At 36.5% G+C, this 20,475-nt stretch overlaps 1 protein-coding gene across 1 annotated transcript in view; it reads right to left on the bottom strand.

Moving 5' to 3' along the window:
- The window catches only part of FAT4 (FAT atypical cadherin 4), a 231,276-nt gene that overhangs the window by 45,778 nt on the left and 165,023 nt on the right, over nucleotides 1-20,475 (bottom strand). Inside the window, exons 7-9 of the mRNA XM_007946465.2 lie at nucleotides 19,369-19,549; nucleotides 11,095-11,345; nucleotides 4,798-9,147 (exon numbers count right to left, since the gene is read on the bottom strand). Of these exons, the coding sequence (XP_007944656.1) occupies nucleotides 4,798-9,147; nucleotides 11,095-11,345; nucleotides 19,369-19,549 (4,782 nt within the window). The remainder of the gene's footprint in view (nucleotides 1-4,797; nucleotides 9,148-11,094; nucleotides 11,346-19,368; nucleotides 19,550-20,475) is intronic.

Genomic DNA, 20,475 nt, shown 5'->3' with positions numbered 1-20,475 from the left:
AACAATAATAGTCAGGAAAAGCAAAAGGAAAAAAAAATAAGTTTATGACTTAAAACTTGAACAGTTACAAACTCAACAAGATTACTAATGATTCTGTAAAATTAGATGATACTCATAGTAAGCGTAGGAATAAATGCTTGTTCTCTGCAGATGTAAGAAGCTTTCAGCTGCTAGAAAGCTTAGTTATTAAAACCTTCAGAAGTCAATGTCCCATTGAAGGCAAGATGTCAAATTCCACCATTGGAAATAGACCCAAAAGAAGCATTGGGCCTTTTATCCTTCCTTGTATAAGCCATTATTCTCTAATGGAATGATTAATTTCATATTTATTTACTAAATTTGGTTTATAGTCTATGGTTTCTTGATCACATGATCATCTACAATTTTAATATATGATTGCTATGATTTTAAAAGAAGTTCTCTGAGCTACTCTTTCTTTCTTTAAAAAGTCTATGTGTGCCAAGTTTCTTGGTGAAATTACTGTGCACAGACTATGTATAGCTTTATATGTCTGGAAAAATATCCCTATTTACTGTCAAATAATGTGAAGGTGATAAATGAGCAAATCTCTACCTTCCCAGAAATATCGGACTTACTTGAGGACATAGGAAAACTTCTCCATATGGTAATAAGCCCCTGCCATTACTCCAAATATCACATCTAAAACCAGGTCTTCAGACTGGTTCATTCCAGATCAACCCCTTCTGAGAAGTTGCATTTCTACACCAGTTATACTGTACCAGATCTATATTTTAACAAGCTCCCCAGGAATCTCCCTCAGGAGATTCCTATGTATATAAGCTCACCAGATGATTCTTATAGATCCCTGGGTGATTCTTATATATATACATAGGCCCAGTATGTATATATACATAGTATATATACATGTATAAATTATACACTGTATAATTTATACAGAATTTTGTCATTTCTGCCTATTTTATGGCTGTGCACATTATTTAAGTTGACTTGTTATTTGTGAAAAAATATAGTAGATCACTTCTTGTGACATAGGTTGAGGCAAGTTATTTAGTCTCTTTTGATCTCTCTAGGAGTCTTTGTGGTTCAGTGTTTAAGTGCTTGGCTGTCTCACTATGGTCAGCAGTTCAAACTAACCCACTGCTCCACTGGAAAAAGATACGTCAGTTTGTGTGGTAGTTAAGTTTGTGTGTCAACTTGGCTGGGCCTGGTTGAGTGGCTAGGCAGTTGGATGCAGTATTTCTGTATGATGAGATTGGTAATCAGCTCCACAGTGCAATCTACTGTGAGCAGTGAATAGCTGTTTTAGGGATGTGGTCTGCTTTCTGTGTATAAGGAGAAGCCTTGGGGAATGGTCTCTAGCTTATGGCACGCTTGAACACTGCATGTAGCCAAGTCATTGTTCAGCAGCCTGCCATGCTCTGAAGACCTTGGGAGTTTCAATGGACTTGAATTAATGGATTGCTGTGTGATTTGGTAACATTGGGGCTGTGCCTTTTTACTTGTCAACTTTGGGCTTGTCAGCCTCAGCAGGCAGCAGCTGAGTGAAGAGAAGCCTCAAGCTTCATTGGACCAGGAGCAGGAGACAGAGCTGAAGCCCAAAGATGAAGGGCTTTCAACCAGCCCCTAGAGCCTGGCTCTTTGAACTCAGACTTTCAGCCTCCAAACTGTAAGAGAATAAACTCTTGTTTCTTCATGCCATCTCAATTTGTGGTACATTCTTGTCAGAGTAGTACTAGGTAACCAGACAGTCTGCTTCTGCAAAGATTACAGTTTTGGAAACACCATGAGACAAGTTCTACTTTCACCTATAGGGTAGCTATGAGTCAGCATTAACTAGATGACAATTGATTTTTAATTACTTTAAGAATCAATTTTCTTGTAATTAAGGTGGGAATGATAATGCTATCCACCTTAAAGAGTTGTGAACAAAAGCTAAATGAAATAATGTCTACAATATAATAGGCTCTAAGCAGCACTTTAAATATATACTTGAGAAACATTATTTCATGAAAAACTGTAGGACATTCCTAAAAGTATTAACTACTACATTTAGAAAAAAATGTGCACTGTGCATTTAAATAAACTGAAACAAAGATATAAACTAGAGAGAATTGATGTGAGTAAGCTCTGGTAGCATAGTGGCTAAAGCACTTGACTGCTAACCAGAAGGCTGGCTGTTCAAACCCACCAGCCACTCCTTGGAAGGAAGGTTGGGCAATCCTACTTCTGTAGTGATACTGCCTCGGAAACCCAAGGAGGGGTCACTATCAGTCGGGGCCGACTCGACGGCACATAACAACAAAGGTTAATCTTATGCCCAGTCATGAAGGAAGCAACGTTTATGTCACCATGTGGTACCCTATTTCATTTCCATGTATTTTCACTATTACCACTGACCATGAAATTCATTCATATTTTCTTCATTCTAGAACTATGTAGAATATCCAGAATAAATGTAAATTCATTCTAACTGTGAATGATTGTGTTATACTAAAACAGGACAAAGAAATAATCTTTATTGTTGAACTCTCAGTAAAGAAAGTAATTTTGGGGGGAGGTGTTTAGGAGCTTTGGGAAAAAAGGAGCTCCAATGGCTCTGTGGTTAAAGCAGTGGTTGTTAACTAAAAGTCTGCTCTTAGAGCCCACCAGCCACTCCATGGGAGAAGGATGAGGCTGTTGGCTTCTGTAAAGATTTACACCCTTGGAAACATGATAAGGCACTTCTACTCGCAATGGCAGTGAGTGAATGAGTGAGTTTGGGAAAGAATGAGGAAAGTGTTCCAGAAATCCTGAATTCATACTTATACATAGCACTATTATTGTTAATGATCCTAAGGATTCAACTGTTATCTTGTGCATCTAAGGACTCACAGTTATCTCGTGCTAGTAAAGCTTCCTGTCTTTTTAAAACCTCCATAGCACAAATTTATGCTACCATTACAATTTCTAATACTACTAATTAGAGTTCCAATTTATTGAATGATGGACACTGAAGCTACTGCTTATTCCCATTTGGGGAATAATGATGGGGAAATTGAGAGTCAGCTAGGTTAAATGGCTTCCCAAAAACTATAGCTAAATCAGACACTATTAAATTTGTTATCCTTTCCATTAAGGTATTTGGCTACTAACCAGAAGGCTGGTGGTTCAAATCCACCAGCCACTGCTCAGAAGGAAAACTGGGCAATCTACTTCCAGAGATACTGCCTTGGAAACCTAAGGAGGAGTCGCTATGAGTCAGAATCAACTCAACAGCACTGAGTTTGTTTTTTCGTTGTTTTGTTTCCATTATATCATGTTCACCACCCCTTTTCTTTATTTACATTTCAATGATATTACTTTGCTACAAGGCAAAACTTGTATGTTGTGCTTTGACTTAGTCAAACTTCCTTTATATCTTCATCAATCCATTTAGCTTTCCAAACATAAAATAATGCATATAGAGGTGAGGAGAACAATTTAAAGTAAATGATAAACAAATATACTTGCTTAATAAAATATCTTTTAAATGAAATTTTATAAAATATACACAAAAAATATTCTATATTTGTTTTAGCAATTTCACTAGAATTTAAATTTCCTTTATAAGCATTACAGAATATCCCAATGCAATACATATGCAATACAAAATTATATAGTATGCAAATTATTGGAGAGAATTTTGCATTCTTCAGAATTATCAACAGTATACCACATATTCATATTTGAAGAGGTAGCAACCAGTGACTAGAAAGTAGATAAGTAGTTTGACAGGTAGGGAAGCAGATAAGTAGATAGATAATGAATGAGACAGAGAAGTGGACATATGTATATCATGCCTGACTAGAATGTTAACAATTAATTGAAGAGATTTTCTGCTATATATTTAATGCTATATCTAAATTGCCAAGATAAATGTTGGTTCAGTTTTGTCCTGGCTTATTTGAGAAATCAGCCTATTATGTTTTCCACCCAATAACTAGAAAATAAGAAACCATTCTTATCTCAATTGTAAAACACAACTGTTCCTGTATTTGCTTCACAATGTTGATCAAGTTTCAACAACAATAATTATCATGATAAAGAAAAATATTTTAAAAATAATGATGAAAGTATTAAAATCAGTAATTGTTAAAAATTATTTAGGAAATAAAATAGTCCAGGTTTTATTCTTTATATATACCAAATCCTTTAAACTTAAACTTATATATACCAACATTCTTTTAAAAAGCAATTATTCTCCTTGCACCAGGGAAAGACACATAAGGAGACCTGGTGATGGAATGGTTAAGCACTTGGCTACTAACCTGAAGGTTGGTGGTTCTAACCCACCTAAGGGTTACACTAGAGAAAGACCTGGTAATCTGCTTTTTTAAAGATTACAGAAACGAGAACCCTATGAGGTGTTCTGCTCTATCACATGGGATCAGTATTAATCTAAACTCTATGCCACCCAGTAACAGAAGAGATACTTAGCAGATTGGCTAAGAGCTTAGATTCTAGAATTAACTGGATAAGCTTGAATTCTGGCTCCATGACAAATTAGCTAGATTACTTTAGAAACTTTACTTAACTTTTCACTACTTCAATTTCCTTGTCTTCAAAAAAGGGAAAAGTAAGTACTCCTTACTCATAAATTTCTTTTGAGGAGTAAGTAAAATAAATGCATATAGAATGCTTAGAATAGTGTCTGAACAATAGTAAATTCTTAAAACAGTTTGGTATGATTATACTCTTTTTTTTATGGGAATTCATTTAAAAATTATAAAATTCACTACTTTCTATTATTCATGCCATGGCCAAAACCTTAGAGGAAAATATAAAACATTGTCATACCTGTGTAGCCAGTTTTGCAAACACAGTTGAAGTTTCCTGGAAAATTCTGGCAGATAGCACCATTCTTGCAAGGACTGGGCAGGCACTCATTGATATCTCTCTCACAGGCCCTACCAGTGAAGCCATCTGGACAGCTGCATGAAAATCCACCCACTAAATTATGACAGGTGCCACCATTGTGGCAAGGGGATGGAAGGCATTCATCTATATCTATTTCACACCAGCTACCAGCATATCCTGGCAGACATTTGCATAAGAAAGGCTGCAGAGGTTCATTTCCCACAATGATGACTGGAAGACTCTCATGGCTCTTTAATATGGGGCTCACAGCCAACCTTCTGATACAGCTCCCTCCATTCTGACATGGGCCATGAACACATGCATCATGATCCACAGATTCTACCTTTACTCCACTCTGCCGAAGAAGGATTTCTTTGATGCTTTCAAAGAAGGTGGCTACACCACTGGGATTCACATACTGATTATTACTTCGCTTCACAGCTGCCAAAAGAAATGTTCTATTGTTTTCTTCATATGCACCATAGAGTTGTACAGCAGTCCCTAGGCCTGTCAACTGTGCACCGGCAATACGTAAGAAATGAAGGTAGTGGTTAGTCAAGAAGTCCTTTACTGTTGGGATACTGAGACGAAGTAGGATGCTGTTATCCACTGTAATGTTGGAAAATCCTGCAAAGAAAACCCGAATGTTGCTTGTGACTGTGCTGTGAACTCCATCATTGCTAAGGACAGTCAGATCAAAGGTGCCATCTGTAGACCTTGCCTGGGAATTCAGATCACAAGTTCCCCCTGGAATACTGAAGAGGCTCGCAACTCCTGAAGTAAAGGAACAGTGAAAATTGTCCAACACATCTGGATCCTGTGGCTTCACGGAACCTAAGATCCCACCAGGAAACAAGTTACCATAATAATTGACAAATATCTCCACTGTCCGAGACTGTGAAGGATTGTCATTTTGGTCTATAACTGTGATATGCACAGTTCCTGTTGAAGACATCTGAGGAACACCAGAATCCCTAGTAACCACAGACAGATAGAAGTCTGCAATCTGTTCTCTGTCAATCTCTCTGGTTGTGCTAAGAACTCCAGCAGTGTTGAGACTAAAATAATTGGTGGCAGGACCCGTGCTCAGCAAATAATAGGTAAAAGGACCTTGATTTGGAGGGAGATCAGGATCAGTGGACTGAAGGGTCATCACCAGAGTTCCGGGACGTTTGTTTTCCATGACTTCTCCTTCACTGATGGTCAACATAGGCCCATTATCATTTATATCTTCCAGAGTGACTAATAAGGAGGCACTTCCTGTAGCCGACGGGGTCCCTGAATCAACAGCCAAAACTGTTAGATTGTAGATGGGTAGAGTTTCTCTATCTAATTCTGCAGTGACAGTGATCTGTCCTGTCTGTGGATTAATTGAAAAGGCACCATTTTCATTTCCCGATTCAATGAAATAAGAAAACCTGCTCCAGCTGGGGATGGAGTCTGAGTCAAAGGCACTGACAAAGGTCACATGAGTTCCAGTTGGGACTCCTTCACTGATCTGAACGTTGTAGATGTTTAGACTGAAAACTGGTGGGTCATTGGCATCAAGTACAGTGATATTCACAGTGACTTCATCTATATCTGCACCCCTAATGCTGCCAAAATTCTTAGCCAATACTTTCAAAGAGACTCTTTCTTCTCTTTCTCTATCAAGAGGTCCAGAAACATAAATTTGCCCAGTCTTCTTATTGATCTGGAAACCCTTCTTCCTACTGTTACCAAAAATCAGATAGTGTACCTCTCCATCTCTGCCCAAATCACGGTCACTGGCAAACACTTCTCCAACAATAGTACCTTTAGGAGCTGCTTCTGAGATTTCAAAATAGTAAAGTTTGGAAACAAAACGAGGCACATATTCATTTGTCCCTTTTAATTGTATGTTAACAGTGGCGAAGCTGCACCTTTCTTCATCAGGGACATTAAAGGCTTTCACAGTAAGATGGTAGCTCTGCTTGGTTTCAAAATCCAGGAAGCCTTGAGTGGTGATAACACCTGTGTTAGGGTCAATGACAAAGAGGTCACTGTCAGATGACTGTACAGTATATGCAATCACAGCATTGGTTCCAGAGTCAGCATCTGTTGCATTTAAGTTGATAACTGTTGTTCCACTTGGGGCATTTTCCAAAACAGTAGGGAAATATTCATCAGGGATGAATACTGGAGTATTGTCATTCACATCAATCACATTTACTGTCACACTGCAGTAACCAGTTCTTGCAACCCATCCTCCATCTGTAGCACTAATAGTCATTTCATGTTTCTGACATAGCTCATAATCAAGAGCTTTGGCTAGTGTCAATACGCCTGTGGAGGAGTTGATTGCAAAAACACCTTCTTCGTTTCCTGAAGAAATGCTGTACCTAATCAAGCCATTCATAGCTGCATCTCTGTCTCTTGCAGAAACAGTTCTGACAATGGCCCCAATGCTATGGCTTTCAGGAATGGTAGCACTCATGTGGTTTTGAGAGAATTCAGGTGTATGGTAGTTTTCCTCAGTGACAGTTATTTCAACAGTTGTTTGGGATGAAAGTGGAGGGTTTCCTTTATCTTTTGCAGTGACTGTGATCAAAAAGTTTTGATTCAAGTCAGAAATTAGGGGAGAAGCTACTGATATCCATCCTGTATGATTCTCCAACTTAAATTTCCCTAAATGATTCTCATTAGAAATGAAATATTCCACCTCAGAATTCAGCCCAAAATCTTTATCATCTATGGCAGTAACTTTGATTAACTTTGTACCAACTTTAACATTTTTGGTGACAGGAGTGAAATATTTAAGTCTAAGAAATTGAGGTGCATTGTCATTACTGTCCACTGTATTAATGGTAACTGTTGTCTCACTTAGTAAGGACGGATTGCCTCTATCTGAAGAAGTCACTATAAAACTATGCCTGTTGATATTCACATTGCTGAATCCACTGACATTTTGGTATTTTAAGACCTGTTTATTGAAAATCTCGCCTGTGGTGGCATTAATCCTGAAATACTCTGACTGAGATTTTATAAAGTAAAATACTTGTCCATTTGATCCCTCATCAGGATCTGTTGCAGATACCTGAGTCACTTTGGAGCCAATCTCAAGAAGTTCAGGGCAATCTAAATAATAAGAGGGTCTGCTAAATCTCGGAGCATTGTCATTGACATCTGTCACAAATATTGTGACATCTGTACTTACAGTCCAGCCAGAATCATGTGCAGAAATTCGGATTCTGTAACGGTCTGTATCTTCCCTATTTAAAGGTCTACTAATTACAATATCCCCTGTGCTTGGATTAATTGTAAATGGAAGACTGGTATCCATTAGAGAATACCTGCTAATTGCATTTATGCCTATGTCTTCATCAGAAGTTGTGACACGTGTAACCGTATATCCTAAGGGAGAGTTTTCAGGAACATGGGCACTAAATATTTGAGAAAACCTAGGCGCATTGTCATTTTCATCTAAAACGTTAATGATGACTTTAACTGAGGTACTCTGAGAAGGAGAGCCTTTGTCAGAAGACTTTATGGTGAGTATATACTGAGAAACCTTTTCCCTGTCTAAAGGTCGAATGCTTCTAATTTCACCAGTCGCATGAATAATACTGAAACTATTTTCTTTGTTGCCATTAACAATTTCATAATATAACTGTCCATTCTGTCCACTGTCCTTGTCCATTGCCGAAACTGTAAGTATTTTTTGAGGGGAAAGGTTTTCCAATATTTCTGATACAAATGGATCTTCTTTAAAAATTGGGGAATTATCATTGACATCTAATACTGTTATGTCGAGTTTTTCGTAAGAGGAGTAAGGAGGAAAACCTGCATCTCTGGCCTCTATCCATACAATATACTTTTGTGTCTTTTCATAATCCAAAGGTTGACTGATTGATACCTCCCCCGTTAATTGATCAATTTGGAACACATTGCCTAGATTTCCACTTGCAATGTAATACGACAAAGGTTCTCCTCTCGAAGAGGTTCCTGTAATGGTGATGACAAGAGTGCCTACCGGCTGGTTTTCAGGAAACATAAAAGTTTTTTCTTTGGCTGTGACTTTAGGGAAATCTGCCTTGTTTGCAAATCTAACAGTTACTGTTGTAGAATCTGTCTTTGGAAATGAGCCACCATCTTTTACGTATACAGAAAATGTCACTTCTGAAGCTCCATTTAGTGGTCCAGCTGCCATAATAGCTCCCCTCAGTGGGTCAATGTGAAATTTGTCAGAATTTCGGCCCGAAAGAGAGTAATGTAGCTCAGAATTTGCTCCAACATCAGCATCTGTGACTGTAACCGCAAAGACAAAAGCACCTGTAAAAGAGTATGGAATCATCATTACGTGGAATACAAATAAAATACTTGGTAGTAGGTTAATACATATATTATATTTTGTATAATATAATAATATGTTAATATACATATATTGTGGCCTGATATCATTTTAATTTCTGATGAATACAGTGAATAACAGTATCTCCTATATTTTCTCTCAGATTCCCAATTCAAAACTGCTCAAGCATAATCTTTAAAGACTGGCCTACTTTTTTCTCACAAGAACACATACAGTCTACTAATTTAATATTTGTTAGTATGCCTTTAAGAAATTCACAAGGAGGAGAAATGGCTAATCATTCAAATTATTGTTCTTAGGAGAAAATAAATAGAATGTTAGCTCTGCAAACAGCTATGTTTCTATCCAATAAGAAAAAAGATAATAAATTGCCATATATATAATCATGTCAACCAAAATGATGTGTTTGTTGTTGTAATAACTGTTATTGGTACTTAATACTCACTATTTCTTGGTAAAATTCTTTTCCTGTGAGATATTATCACAAGTATATGGATATATATACATACATATTTAAATAAATTAGAACAACTACAAACTAATAAGAAGTATGAACTAAGAAAAAATGAACAAAATTTGCATTCCAAAAGTTAGGGCTTGGAATGAATGCCAATGCAACAGATTGTAGTAGAATGTGCAGAAGAACTGCCATAAGGACATGTTTTCAACATATTCGTTCAGAAACCCTTCTCAAAGCTGTACTTCCAGCCCCACAGAATATTTTATGGAAAAATTGAAAAGTCATAAAAAAAAAATAGAAAAGGCTAGTGATTCTGATTAGTTCCAAGAACTCTAATGAGGCACAGATACTGAAACATGATCATTTTCATTGCATAGGGAATGCCATATTGCACTAGAGCACACTAGATATAATCAGAATCATTTCAGGTAACAGCCTTCCTTACATTTTATCACCTTGATAATGATATTGCCTTTTGATTGAAACTTGGCACATGAATTTACAGATTTTTTAATTTCAATTGGAATCAATTAGACATTGGCACGTTATATAGATCAAAGATCACTGAGAGGAAGAATACTTGATATATTTGTTTTTTTCCTTCTAATTAAAAAGTATTTTAATATAAAGAAGATTAAAATGATTATGAGCTATATTTGTACTTTTTCCATTTTGAAAATTCATCTCAAAATGGCAAATGGTAGATTATTTGAGAAGTTTTTAAGAAGGTATGCGTCTCTTTGCATATACACAAATGAAACCAACCAACTAAATTTAAAAGAGGTACAGAAAGATAAATACCTATTGTAAATATAAAAATAGCTTATAAATAACTTATAAATGTACTAACAAGAAAAACTTCATCCAGCAAAATGGGAATTCAAAAAATTAGAATAATTCATTTATTAAACATTTTTAAATATCTACCTATGAATAATGAGGTAAATTAAATCCATGACTTAAAATACAAATTTTCCATATACAAATATATTAGAATTATTTGTATCTGTCATACAATTTTTTCCAGTTATGGGAGATGGCATGAATAAAAGAGAAAATGCTTCTCCTCTCATGGAAATTACACACAAATTATATTTTAAGGCAGAATAATCCTTCCCTACACTATATCTATATCAATTTTATAGATAGTGATATAAATAGAGTAATATCTATTTTAATGACTGATACCAGGAATGCTAAGAAAGACTGCTAGGAAAGATGTTGTGATCACCAAATCTGAAAAAATACTGGTATGGGAAGAAACAATTGATTTACAAAGTTCAATGTTCCTTCAGTTTTATTAGGTAAAATAAGCTGGATTTTACAGAATTTGCAAGTTTATGCTATATTAGAGATAAATATGTAAAAACTACATATATGTATCCATAGACAATGCTCAATGTATAATTTGTCGTTGTCCATGTAGCTTCAGAGCTAGTTTGATTACCTGGAGGAGTAGAAGATGGAATGTGTGTGACGTAAGGGTGATGTTGAAATCGTGGTGGGTTATCATTGACATCAGTCACAGTGACGAGCACATTGGCAGAACTGGAAAGAGGTTCTGGGGATCCTGCATCACTGGAGACCACTACTAATGTATAATTCTCTTTTGTTTCCCTGTCTAGCAATGCACTGGTGATGATCTGTCCTGTGGATGGGTTGATGGTGAACTGAGAGTTCCCTCCAATTATCCTATAACTAAAGGAAAGAGGAGAGAACAACATATTTCTTATAGTTTTAATATTGTATACATCTATGTATTGTAATTTTTAAATGGAGGCAAAAATAGTAAAGAAAAAACCATTACAACTAAAATTACAAGACAAAGAATATGGCTAGAAGATAAATATTTCTAATATAACATAAGCAACACATTGAAAATCTTTATTTGACACATCTAATGACCTTTTGCAGGTCCTATCAAGATGTTTGAGTTTCTCAAATCATGTATAACCCTGAAGTAAACTCAGAATAAGATTTTGTTTTAAATAAATTAGTCTTAGAACATAAATCAGAGCCTTTCTCTAATATTGTGGTTAGTAGCCAGGATCACAAATGAACATTTATCAAATGAATCTAAATTATTTTTCTAGTATACACCATAATATACCAGTGGAGAGTAGTTGGAGATCTCCTTCTCCAAAGACAAAACACTGTATTTGACATACATTAACTATCCAGAACCACTAAAGAACTGATTATTTATACAACGACATTTTTAGTAACTAATTCTCTCATTTGTCATTCCTCATATGGGTATGTTGCTTTCTTGTTGTCAGGAGAGGTATTACATCTCCATGGATATTTTGATGTTAACCAGACTGGTCTACAGGCAGGAGTCTCCAGTAAGACTAGTTTCTCTCTTCTTGGTGAAGAATAAATTTTAACACTAGCTGTGTATTTTACTGATTTTGTGACTGAGGTGGGTCCCAGAGATCAGTTAGGAAAAAAGAAGCTAAACTTGAAGGTTCACAAATTGGCTGTGGTTCATAAATGTTAAAATTTGAAGGGATATAGATTTCTTCAAAAGGTTTGTTCTTTGTACCAACAAAGAGAAACCCTTGTTGGAATTAAGTACATGTTTTTATAGCTTGGTTTGCTTCCATAAAAACATAGCAACAGCATGTGTCTAATAGAAAAAACAGGGAAAAAAAAAAAAAAAAACCTACATACAGCCAATGGAAACTACTTGGCTTCTATGCTCACAGTTTGAAACAAACATTTCAGCATTTTTATCCCATTTTAGTACAACAGTGAAGTGTCAGGGAGCTAACATTTAAAGAGAATTGCACACATATAAAATACAGCAAAATAGGAAAATTCTAGAAGGGGATTTGGTTGAGAAATGACTACAATATTGATAGAGTACTTGATATTGCTCAGATTTTTAACATTTTTGGCAAACCTACATGCTAGTTTCAGTAGTTAATGAAAATACCACTGCATATGTGCCCTGGACCAGAAATGACTCTTCTGATAAAATACAATCAATACCTTTAACAGTAGAAGAGATCTACTGTGTCCATAAAATAAAAATATTGGAAGTCTATAAATAAACTTTTAAGGTTCAAACTTTAGGACCCTTGTGGAGTAGTGCCTAAGGCATTTGACAGCTAACCAGAAGGCTGGCGGTTCCAACCCACCAGCCACTCCTCGGAAGGAAGATGGGGCAATCTACTTCTGTAGTGATACTGCCTCAGAAACCCAGGGAGGTGTCTCTATGAGTCGGGTCCGACTGGATGGCACATAAAAATAACAACGAGATAATCTGATGAGTTTCCTCTCTGAGAAAGTCTATAGGCACCTGGATTATAGGAATTGTGTGATTTCATTTTGGGTGATCTTGTTGCTGTGACTAACAGAGGAATAAAAGTAATTCACACTACTATAAACTATCTGAGAGCATTAGGGCACAAAGAGCAGGAACCAATCAAATATTTGTTACCTTTAATGCTCAAAACCTAAAATAAAATAAGAAAGAAGAAAAAAATGCTTTTGCAAATTTGAATTTGATGTTTTTCACCTGACAGGATCATTCTGTATTAAGAAGAGGAAGGGTTGAAAAACCAAAGATACTAGTTCCACTCCAGATTCAAATAAATAATCCACAAAGGATGTGTCACCTTCAAATTCTTATTTTTTTAATCTTATTCTATTGTACTTGCCATGGCCCATATTATTATCTATTGAAAAATAATGTACTGTATTTAATATATTTTTTAAGTCAAAGACTATGATGTCATATTTTTCAGTGTGTGTTTATTTTCTTGACTTTACTAGATTCTAACATATATTGAGACCTAAGAAAAGTTGTGGTGTTGGAGAAGAATTCTAAGAGTACCATAGTCTGCTAAAGAGACTAACAAATCTGTAGTTCTGAAGAAGTGCAGGCAGAATGCTTCTTGGAAGTGAGAATGCCCAGACTTCACCTCACCTACTTTGGTCATGTTGTCAAAAGGAACCATTCCCTGGATATCATGCTTTGTAAAGTGGAGTGTCAATGAAGAAGGGAAAAGCCCTGAACGAGATGGATAGACACAGTGGCTACAACGATAGGCTCATATAGATAGATAGCAAAGATCGTGAAACTGGCACAAGACTGGGTAGTGTTTCATTCTGCTGTGCATAGTGTCGCTGTGAGTTGGAGACAACTCAACGGCACTTAACAACAACAACATGTATAAAAGTGTATTTCAAATATGAGATATTCTGTAACAGTAGTTTCATATAAAATTATCTTTGTAAATTAAAATAATAATAATAATAATAAGCATAGTTTTAATTATTTATTAATAATAAAGCATAGCTCTATAAATGGATAGACTGCCAAGATAATACATTCAGATTTTCTTATTTGAGGCTCAGACAACTCTCATACCTTGCCTAGAAATCTCACCTGCCTCCTTGACCAACATTAATTTCTCTTAAGATTCTTAATGTCATAAGGTTACATATTCTGTTATTTTATTAACTTTAAAACATTTATGCTATTCTTTAAATGTTTCCATTATCTTACTGAAATCTTAGTCTGTACCAAAAACTCTACTAGACATATTACATATGGTCTCACTTAAGACTCAGAACAATCCTAACACTTTGATTTCATTTTCTAATTTTAATATATGAAAAATCTGAATATAAATGGGGCACGTGCACAAAATAGCAGGCAATATCTTTAAAAGAAGAAGCAGCAGCAGCTTTGGTAGTTGGAAAATATGGCCTTGATCATAGAAATGATGAAATTTTGCAAGAAAAATGATTTTTCGTTGCAAATACCTTTCTTCAACAACAGAAATGTCACCTATGCACATGGACCTTTCCAGATGGAGTGCACAGGAATCAGATCAACTATATCTGTGGAAAGAGGAAATGAAGCTCAGTATCTTCAGCCCAAACAAGGCCAAGAACTAACTGTGGAACAGACCATCAACTGCTCATATGCAGTTCAAATTGAAGCTGAAGAAAATTTAAACAAGTTCACAGGAGCCAAAATATGAAATTGATTATATCACACCTGAATTTAGAAACCTTCTAAAGAATAGATTTGATACATTGAACTCCAATGACTGAAGACCAGATGAGTGGTGGGATGACATCAAGAACATCATACATGTAGAAAGTAAAAAGTCATTAAAAAGATGGCACAGGAAGAAAGGACCAAAATGGATGTCAGAGAAAACACTGAAACTTGCTCTTGAATGGAAAGTAGCTAAAGCAAATAGAAGAAAAGATGAAATAAAAGATCTGAATAGAAGATAAAGGGCAGCTCAAGAACACAAAGTTAAGTAATATAATGAAATGTGCAAAGATTGAGAGTTAGAAAAACAAAAAAGAGAAGAACTCGCTTGGCATTTCTCAAGCTGAAAGAACTGAAGAAAAAAAATCAAGCATCGAATTGCAATAATGAATGATTCTATGAAAAAAAAAAATTGAATGATACAAGAAGCATCAAAAGAAGATGGAAGGAATATACAGAGTTACTGAACCAAAAAAAACTAGTCAATGTGCAACCATTTCAGGAGGTACCATGAGATAAAGAACCACACTGCACTAAAGGATTGGCAAATTTAACAAGGGTCCAGGAAGCTGTGGAATACCACTGAGATGTTTCAACAAATGGATGCAGCACTGGAAGCACTTACTCATTTATGCCAAGAAATTTGTAAAAGAGCTACCTGGTCCACTGACTGGAAGAAATCTATGTAAACAAAAGTCCTCACAACTAGACCAATAAGCAACATCACAATAAATGGATAAAAGATTGAGGTTTTCAGGGATTTTGTTTTACTTGGATCCGCAATCAAAACCAATGGAAGCAGTAGTGAAGAAATCAGGCATTGTATTATACTAGACAAATCTGCTGCAAAAGTGTTAAGGAGCAAAATAGATGTCACTTTACTTTGAAGACTAAGGTGCACCTAACCCAAGCCATGGTATTTTCAATTGTCTTGTATGCATGTGAAAGCTGGACAATGAATAAGGAAGACCAAAGAAGAGTTGATGCTATTGAATTGTGGTGTTGGCAAAACATACTGAAAATATTATGGACTTCCCGAAGAACAAACAAAAGGGTCTTGGAAGAGGTGTGGCCAGAATGCTCCTTAGAAGTAAGAATGAACGGATAGATGGGTGAACAAGCTAAACAATTAGGTATGTCTAAATGGAGAGTGTATCCAAGATCATATATAGGGTTGGCAGACAATGGGCCTATAAGTTCATGTGAATGATCAGAATTCCCAGGTGTATAGTAGAGCTGACAAGGGGCAAGGTTATGGTCATTACTTGGTCACACCCAGCTACCCAGAGGGACCGAGTAGTTGATCCTGCGGGCTTGGGACCATAGTCGCAGGGGACATCAAACTCAATTGGCATAACATACTATACAAAACATTGTTCCACCTACTACTTTGGCGAGTAGTGACTGGGACCTTAAAAGCTAGGAAGCTGCCATCTAGATGCAACAACGGGTCTCTCCTCGTCAAGAAGAAAGAAGAAAACCAAAATTAATGGAAACAATCAGTCCTAGCGACTGGTACACCATCCGATCTGCAACCTATACAACTATGAGACCAGAAGAACTAGATGGTGCCCAGCTACCACTGCCATCCACTTGGAAGGGATGTAGGAGATCCTGCATAAAGAGGGAGAACAATGTGGTACAAAACTCAAAATCATTTGGAGGCAAAAAAAAAAAGAAGGTGGGGACCAGGTTTGCTGGTCCAATGGAGCCTGGTGTAACCACTGAGACTATGGCCCCTAGCTGCCCTTCAGGTCTGGAATTGAACCCACAACTGTGGTTTCCAGCCAAACAAACTACAGGCATGTGAGTTAAACATTTACCTCAAGTAGACACACGCCCTGGAGAGAACAATCGTGGGAGAAGGAAGGGCTGCTTATGCACAGGGAGATAGCTCAGGGTGCAGAAGAGTATGAAGGGATGGACACTGGGAGGAGGTAACTATGGGGAGGAAGTGGGAGGGGAGCTGCTGCATTGTAAATTTTGGTCAATGACATGAGACAAAGTATATGTGAACTGCTGTATGAAAAGTGAATTTACTCTGTAAATCTTCACCCAAATCCTAATAAAAAAAAAAAAAAAAGAATGAACTTCTAAGATGTAACTTCATCATACCTATTTTAGTCATGTTTTCAGAAGGGACCAGTCACTGGAGAAGTATATCATGATTGATAAAGTAGAGGGCCAGCAAAAAGGGGGAAGTGTCTCAGTGAGATGGATTGACACAATCGCTGCAATGATGGGCTCAAGCCTAGTAATGATTGTGAGGATGGCATAGGACTAGGAAGTGTTCATTCTGCTGTACATAGACAGATGGGACCTAACAACTACAATCCATAAAAAGTAAAGCTATAGTCCAAGCTTCTGTGTTTGTGACTCCTTCATGCACTTTTCCCGTTTCCAACAGTATAAAGAAGGAAAAACAGCCCAAGAGCATGCTTTGAAGACACTAAATGTTATATCTGGTGGCTAAAGCCAAAATAACTTCATCAAGGTGTGTCTATGTAAAATTGATTTATGTTGATTTATTTCAATGTTAAGAGGCCTGGTACCATAGCGATTAAAGCATTAGGCTGCTAAGCAAAAGGTCAGAGGTTCAAACCCAGCATCCTCTCCATGGGAAAACAATGAAGCATTCTGCTTCCATTAAGTTTTACAGCCTTGGAAACACTATGGGACTGTTCTACTCTGTCTAATAGGGTTGCTATGAGTTGTAATCAACTTGATGGCAGTGGGGTGGTCTGGGTTTTGGATTTCAATGTTAATTAATAAATATGTTGATTTATGTTTTGATTTTAGGATACAAAATTACTGTTTCAATTTACTAGCATAAGCTGAGATGATTTTTAGCAGAAATCTGATTCAAAGTTTGCTGCAGCTGTAAAGCTAACATATCTTTGTTTGACTTTTATAACCTTTCTTTTTTTGTCTCTCCCTGAGATGCACTAGGACCATAAGGCACTGTGCTGTATTCAGTTGGGATGCAATAAGTTATTCATTGTTAAGATAATAAGTTTTAGAATGCAGTTCACCAGTTCACATACCTGTGAATTCTGACCTCATTAATTAAGGAAAAAAAAAAAAAAAAAGGTGCTGTTGAGTCAATTCCAACAAATGGTAACCTCATCTCTGTAGAACAGAACTTCATTTCACAGGGTTTTCAAGGCTATGATATTTCAGAAACATCACCAGATCTTTCTTCTCAGGTGTATCTGAATATATCTGAACTGCCAACATTTTGGTTAATAGTCAAGCTCTATCCAGGGACTCCACTAATTGAGAGCTCTGGTGGTGTAGTGCCTAAGGCATTTGACTGCTACCCAGAAGGCTGGCGGTTCAAACATACCAGCTACTCCTCAGAAGGAAGGTTGGGCAATCTTCTTCCATAGCGATGTGCCTTGGAAACCCAAGGAAGGGTCGCCTTTGGTTAGTAGTCAAGCTTTTAATTGTTTGCTCTATCCAGGGACTCCACTAATTATTGGCACTTAAATTCAGAACATTTCATAACCTTTCTAAACCTTACTTTCTTATGTAGGTTTGAAAGATGATATTTCTACATATGTACGTATATGTGTTATATATGAATATAGTACAACATACTGTTACGAAAACTTCTTAGCCAAAAACAAACACTGAGAGAATGAGTCACTAGGCCTGGGGGCTTAAGACCATAGTCTAGGTGACATCATGTAAATTGACATAATATAGTGCACAAAGACAATGTTCTACATCCTACTTTGGTGATAGAGATAGAGGCCTTAAAAGCCTTTGAATGGCCATCTAAGATGCAACTGTTTGTCTCTCCTTATCCAGAACAAAGAAAAAAATCAAAAGCATAAGGAAACAATTAGTCCAAAGGACTACTGGGCCACTCAAACTCCAGCTTCCATGACAATGAGAGCAAAAGAACTAGAGGGTGCCTGGCTACCACTCCTGATCAATCTGAAAGTGATCACAACAGGGGTCCTGGATAGAGCGGGAGAAAATGTGGAGCAAGACTCAAAATAATAAAAATTCCAGACTTACTGGTCTGATAGAGACTGGTGGAACCCCCAAGACTTTGGCCCTTGGAGACTTTTCAAACCTGGAATGGTACTCACTCCCATAGCTCAACTTTCAGCCAAACAACAGATAGGAAAAAAAAGCTTATTGATCTACTACTAGGTATTAGCCAATTAAAACTTTACTGCCATTTTCATGAAAGGACATTTTCAAACTCTCTTACCTTTGACACATCATCAGGAGAGATCAAGTGCTGGAAAATATCATGTTAGGTGGGTGAAGGAGATGACAGGGAAGATGAGGGACACTCAATGAGATGCACTGGTACAACGTGTGCAAGATGGACTTAAACATGGCAGAGATTGTGAGAATGACACAGGACTGCACAATGTTTTGGTAAGTTGCACATAAGGTTTCCATGAGTTAGAGTCAACCTGAAGGAAAGAATCTATCTAAAGTACTAAGTGCTTTGCATGGATTAGAGCAACAAGGCTTTTCTGGTATTGAGTATTTTATTCTAGGTATTATTCTAAGTAGTTCACTTTATTATTATTATTATCATTATTCTCATAATAACTCTATAAGGTCAATTTTATTATTATACCTGTTCCAGCAGTGTTCACTATTATATTCATGTTGTCCAAAGACTACTTACTGTTTCAACAAAAAATAATCATCCCTTGCAAATGAAAATGTACTGACCTGATAACTGCATTTGTTGAGGCATCAGCATCTGAGGCATTTACCAGCAAAACATCTGTTCCAGTTGGGGCGTCTTCAGGAATTGTTGTGAAATACATTTTGCTGGCAAAAGTGGGGACATTGTCATTGACATCATCTATTATGACATTGATTGTTCCAGTCCCAGTCAGGGCAGGCGCTCCTAGAAAGAAAAAAAAAAATGAACTCTTAACATTTATAAATACCAAAAATAATAACAAATTTAGTAATAATTAGCTGTATGTTTCATTACTGAAAAGGATTTAAATTACATTGTGTCAAAGAAAAAATTCTGAACATATAAGACAAATGGTTGAACAATTTTAAATTTTGTTACAGGAAAAATATTTGCATTTATGTACTGGAATTTGAATTGCTTCATAGCAATACTGCACAAAAAGTGTGTGTCATGCCCTTATTTTTTTTCAAGGTGATGATTTGACATTGTAGAATATAACAATATGATTAAACTATATAAAAGAGGCATTTCTGACTGCTCTGAAATTACAGTAAAATAGAACAAACCAGATTTGGAAAATCCCCACAAAGGTAGGAGGAGGCATGGAATGAATGGCCATTTGGCAAGGCAATGTTAAAGACATTACTCCTTGCCAGAAGGCTAGTGGTTCAAACCCACCAGCCACTCCTCTGAAGGAAGATTGGGCAATCTACTTCCGTAGTGATACCACCTTGTAAACTCAAGGAGGGGTCACTATGAATTGGATCCAACTTGATGGCAGTGAGTTTGGGTTTTTTTTTTTTTTTTTTGGTTTATAGCTATCAAAAATTATAATTATAAAATTTCAAACTCAGTTCCCTATGTTTTTTAGTCCCTTTGTCAATAATAAGTAATACATGTTTGAAACTTTAAGTTATATCTTAAAACAATAATCTTCCAATTGCTAGAAAAAAACTATATTGCTCAGCTGACTTTGAATCATTTTGGTTGGATCTATTTCATACTTAACATAAAACATAACTCAAAAAACTCACTGCCATGGAGTTGGATCTGACTTATAGCGATCCTTCCTTGGGTTTCTGAGGGGGTATCACTATGGAAGTAAATTGCCCAATATAAAACATACTTAA

This window comes from Orycteropus afer, unplaced genomic scaffold (genome assembly GCF_000298275.1).
Source record: "Orycteropus afer afer isolate SDZICR_OR568_19922 unplaced genomic scaffold, OryAfe1.0 scaffold00162, whole genome shotgun sequence".
In the NCBI taxonomy this organism is placed as follows: Eukaryota; Metazoa; Chordata; class Mammalia; order Tubulidentata; family Orycteropodidae; genus Orycteropus; species Orycteropus afer.
The sequence above is the reverse complement of the archived record's forward strand: the minus strand, read 5'-3'. Positions and strand labels throughout refer to the sequence as shown.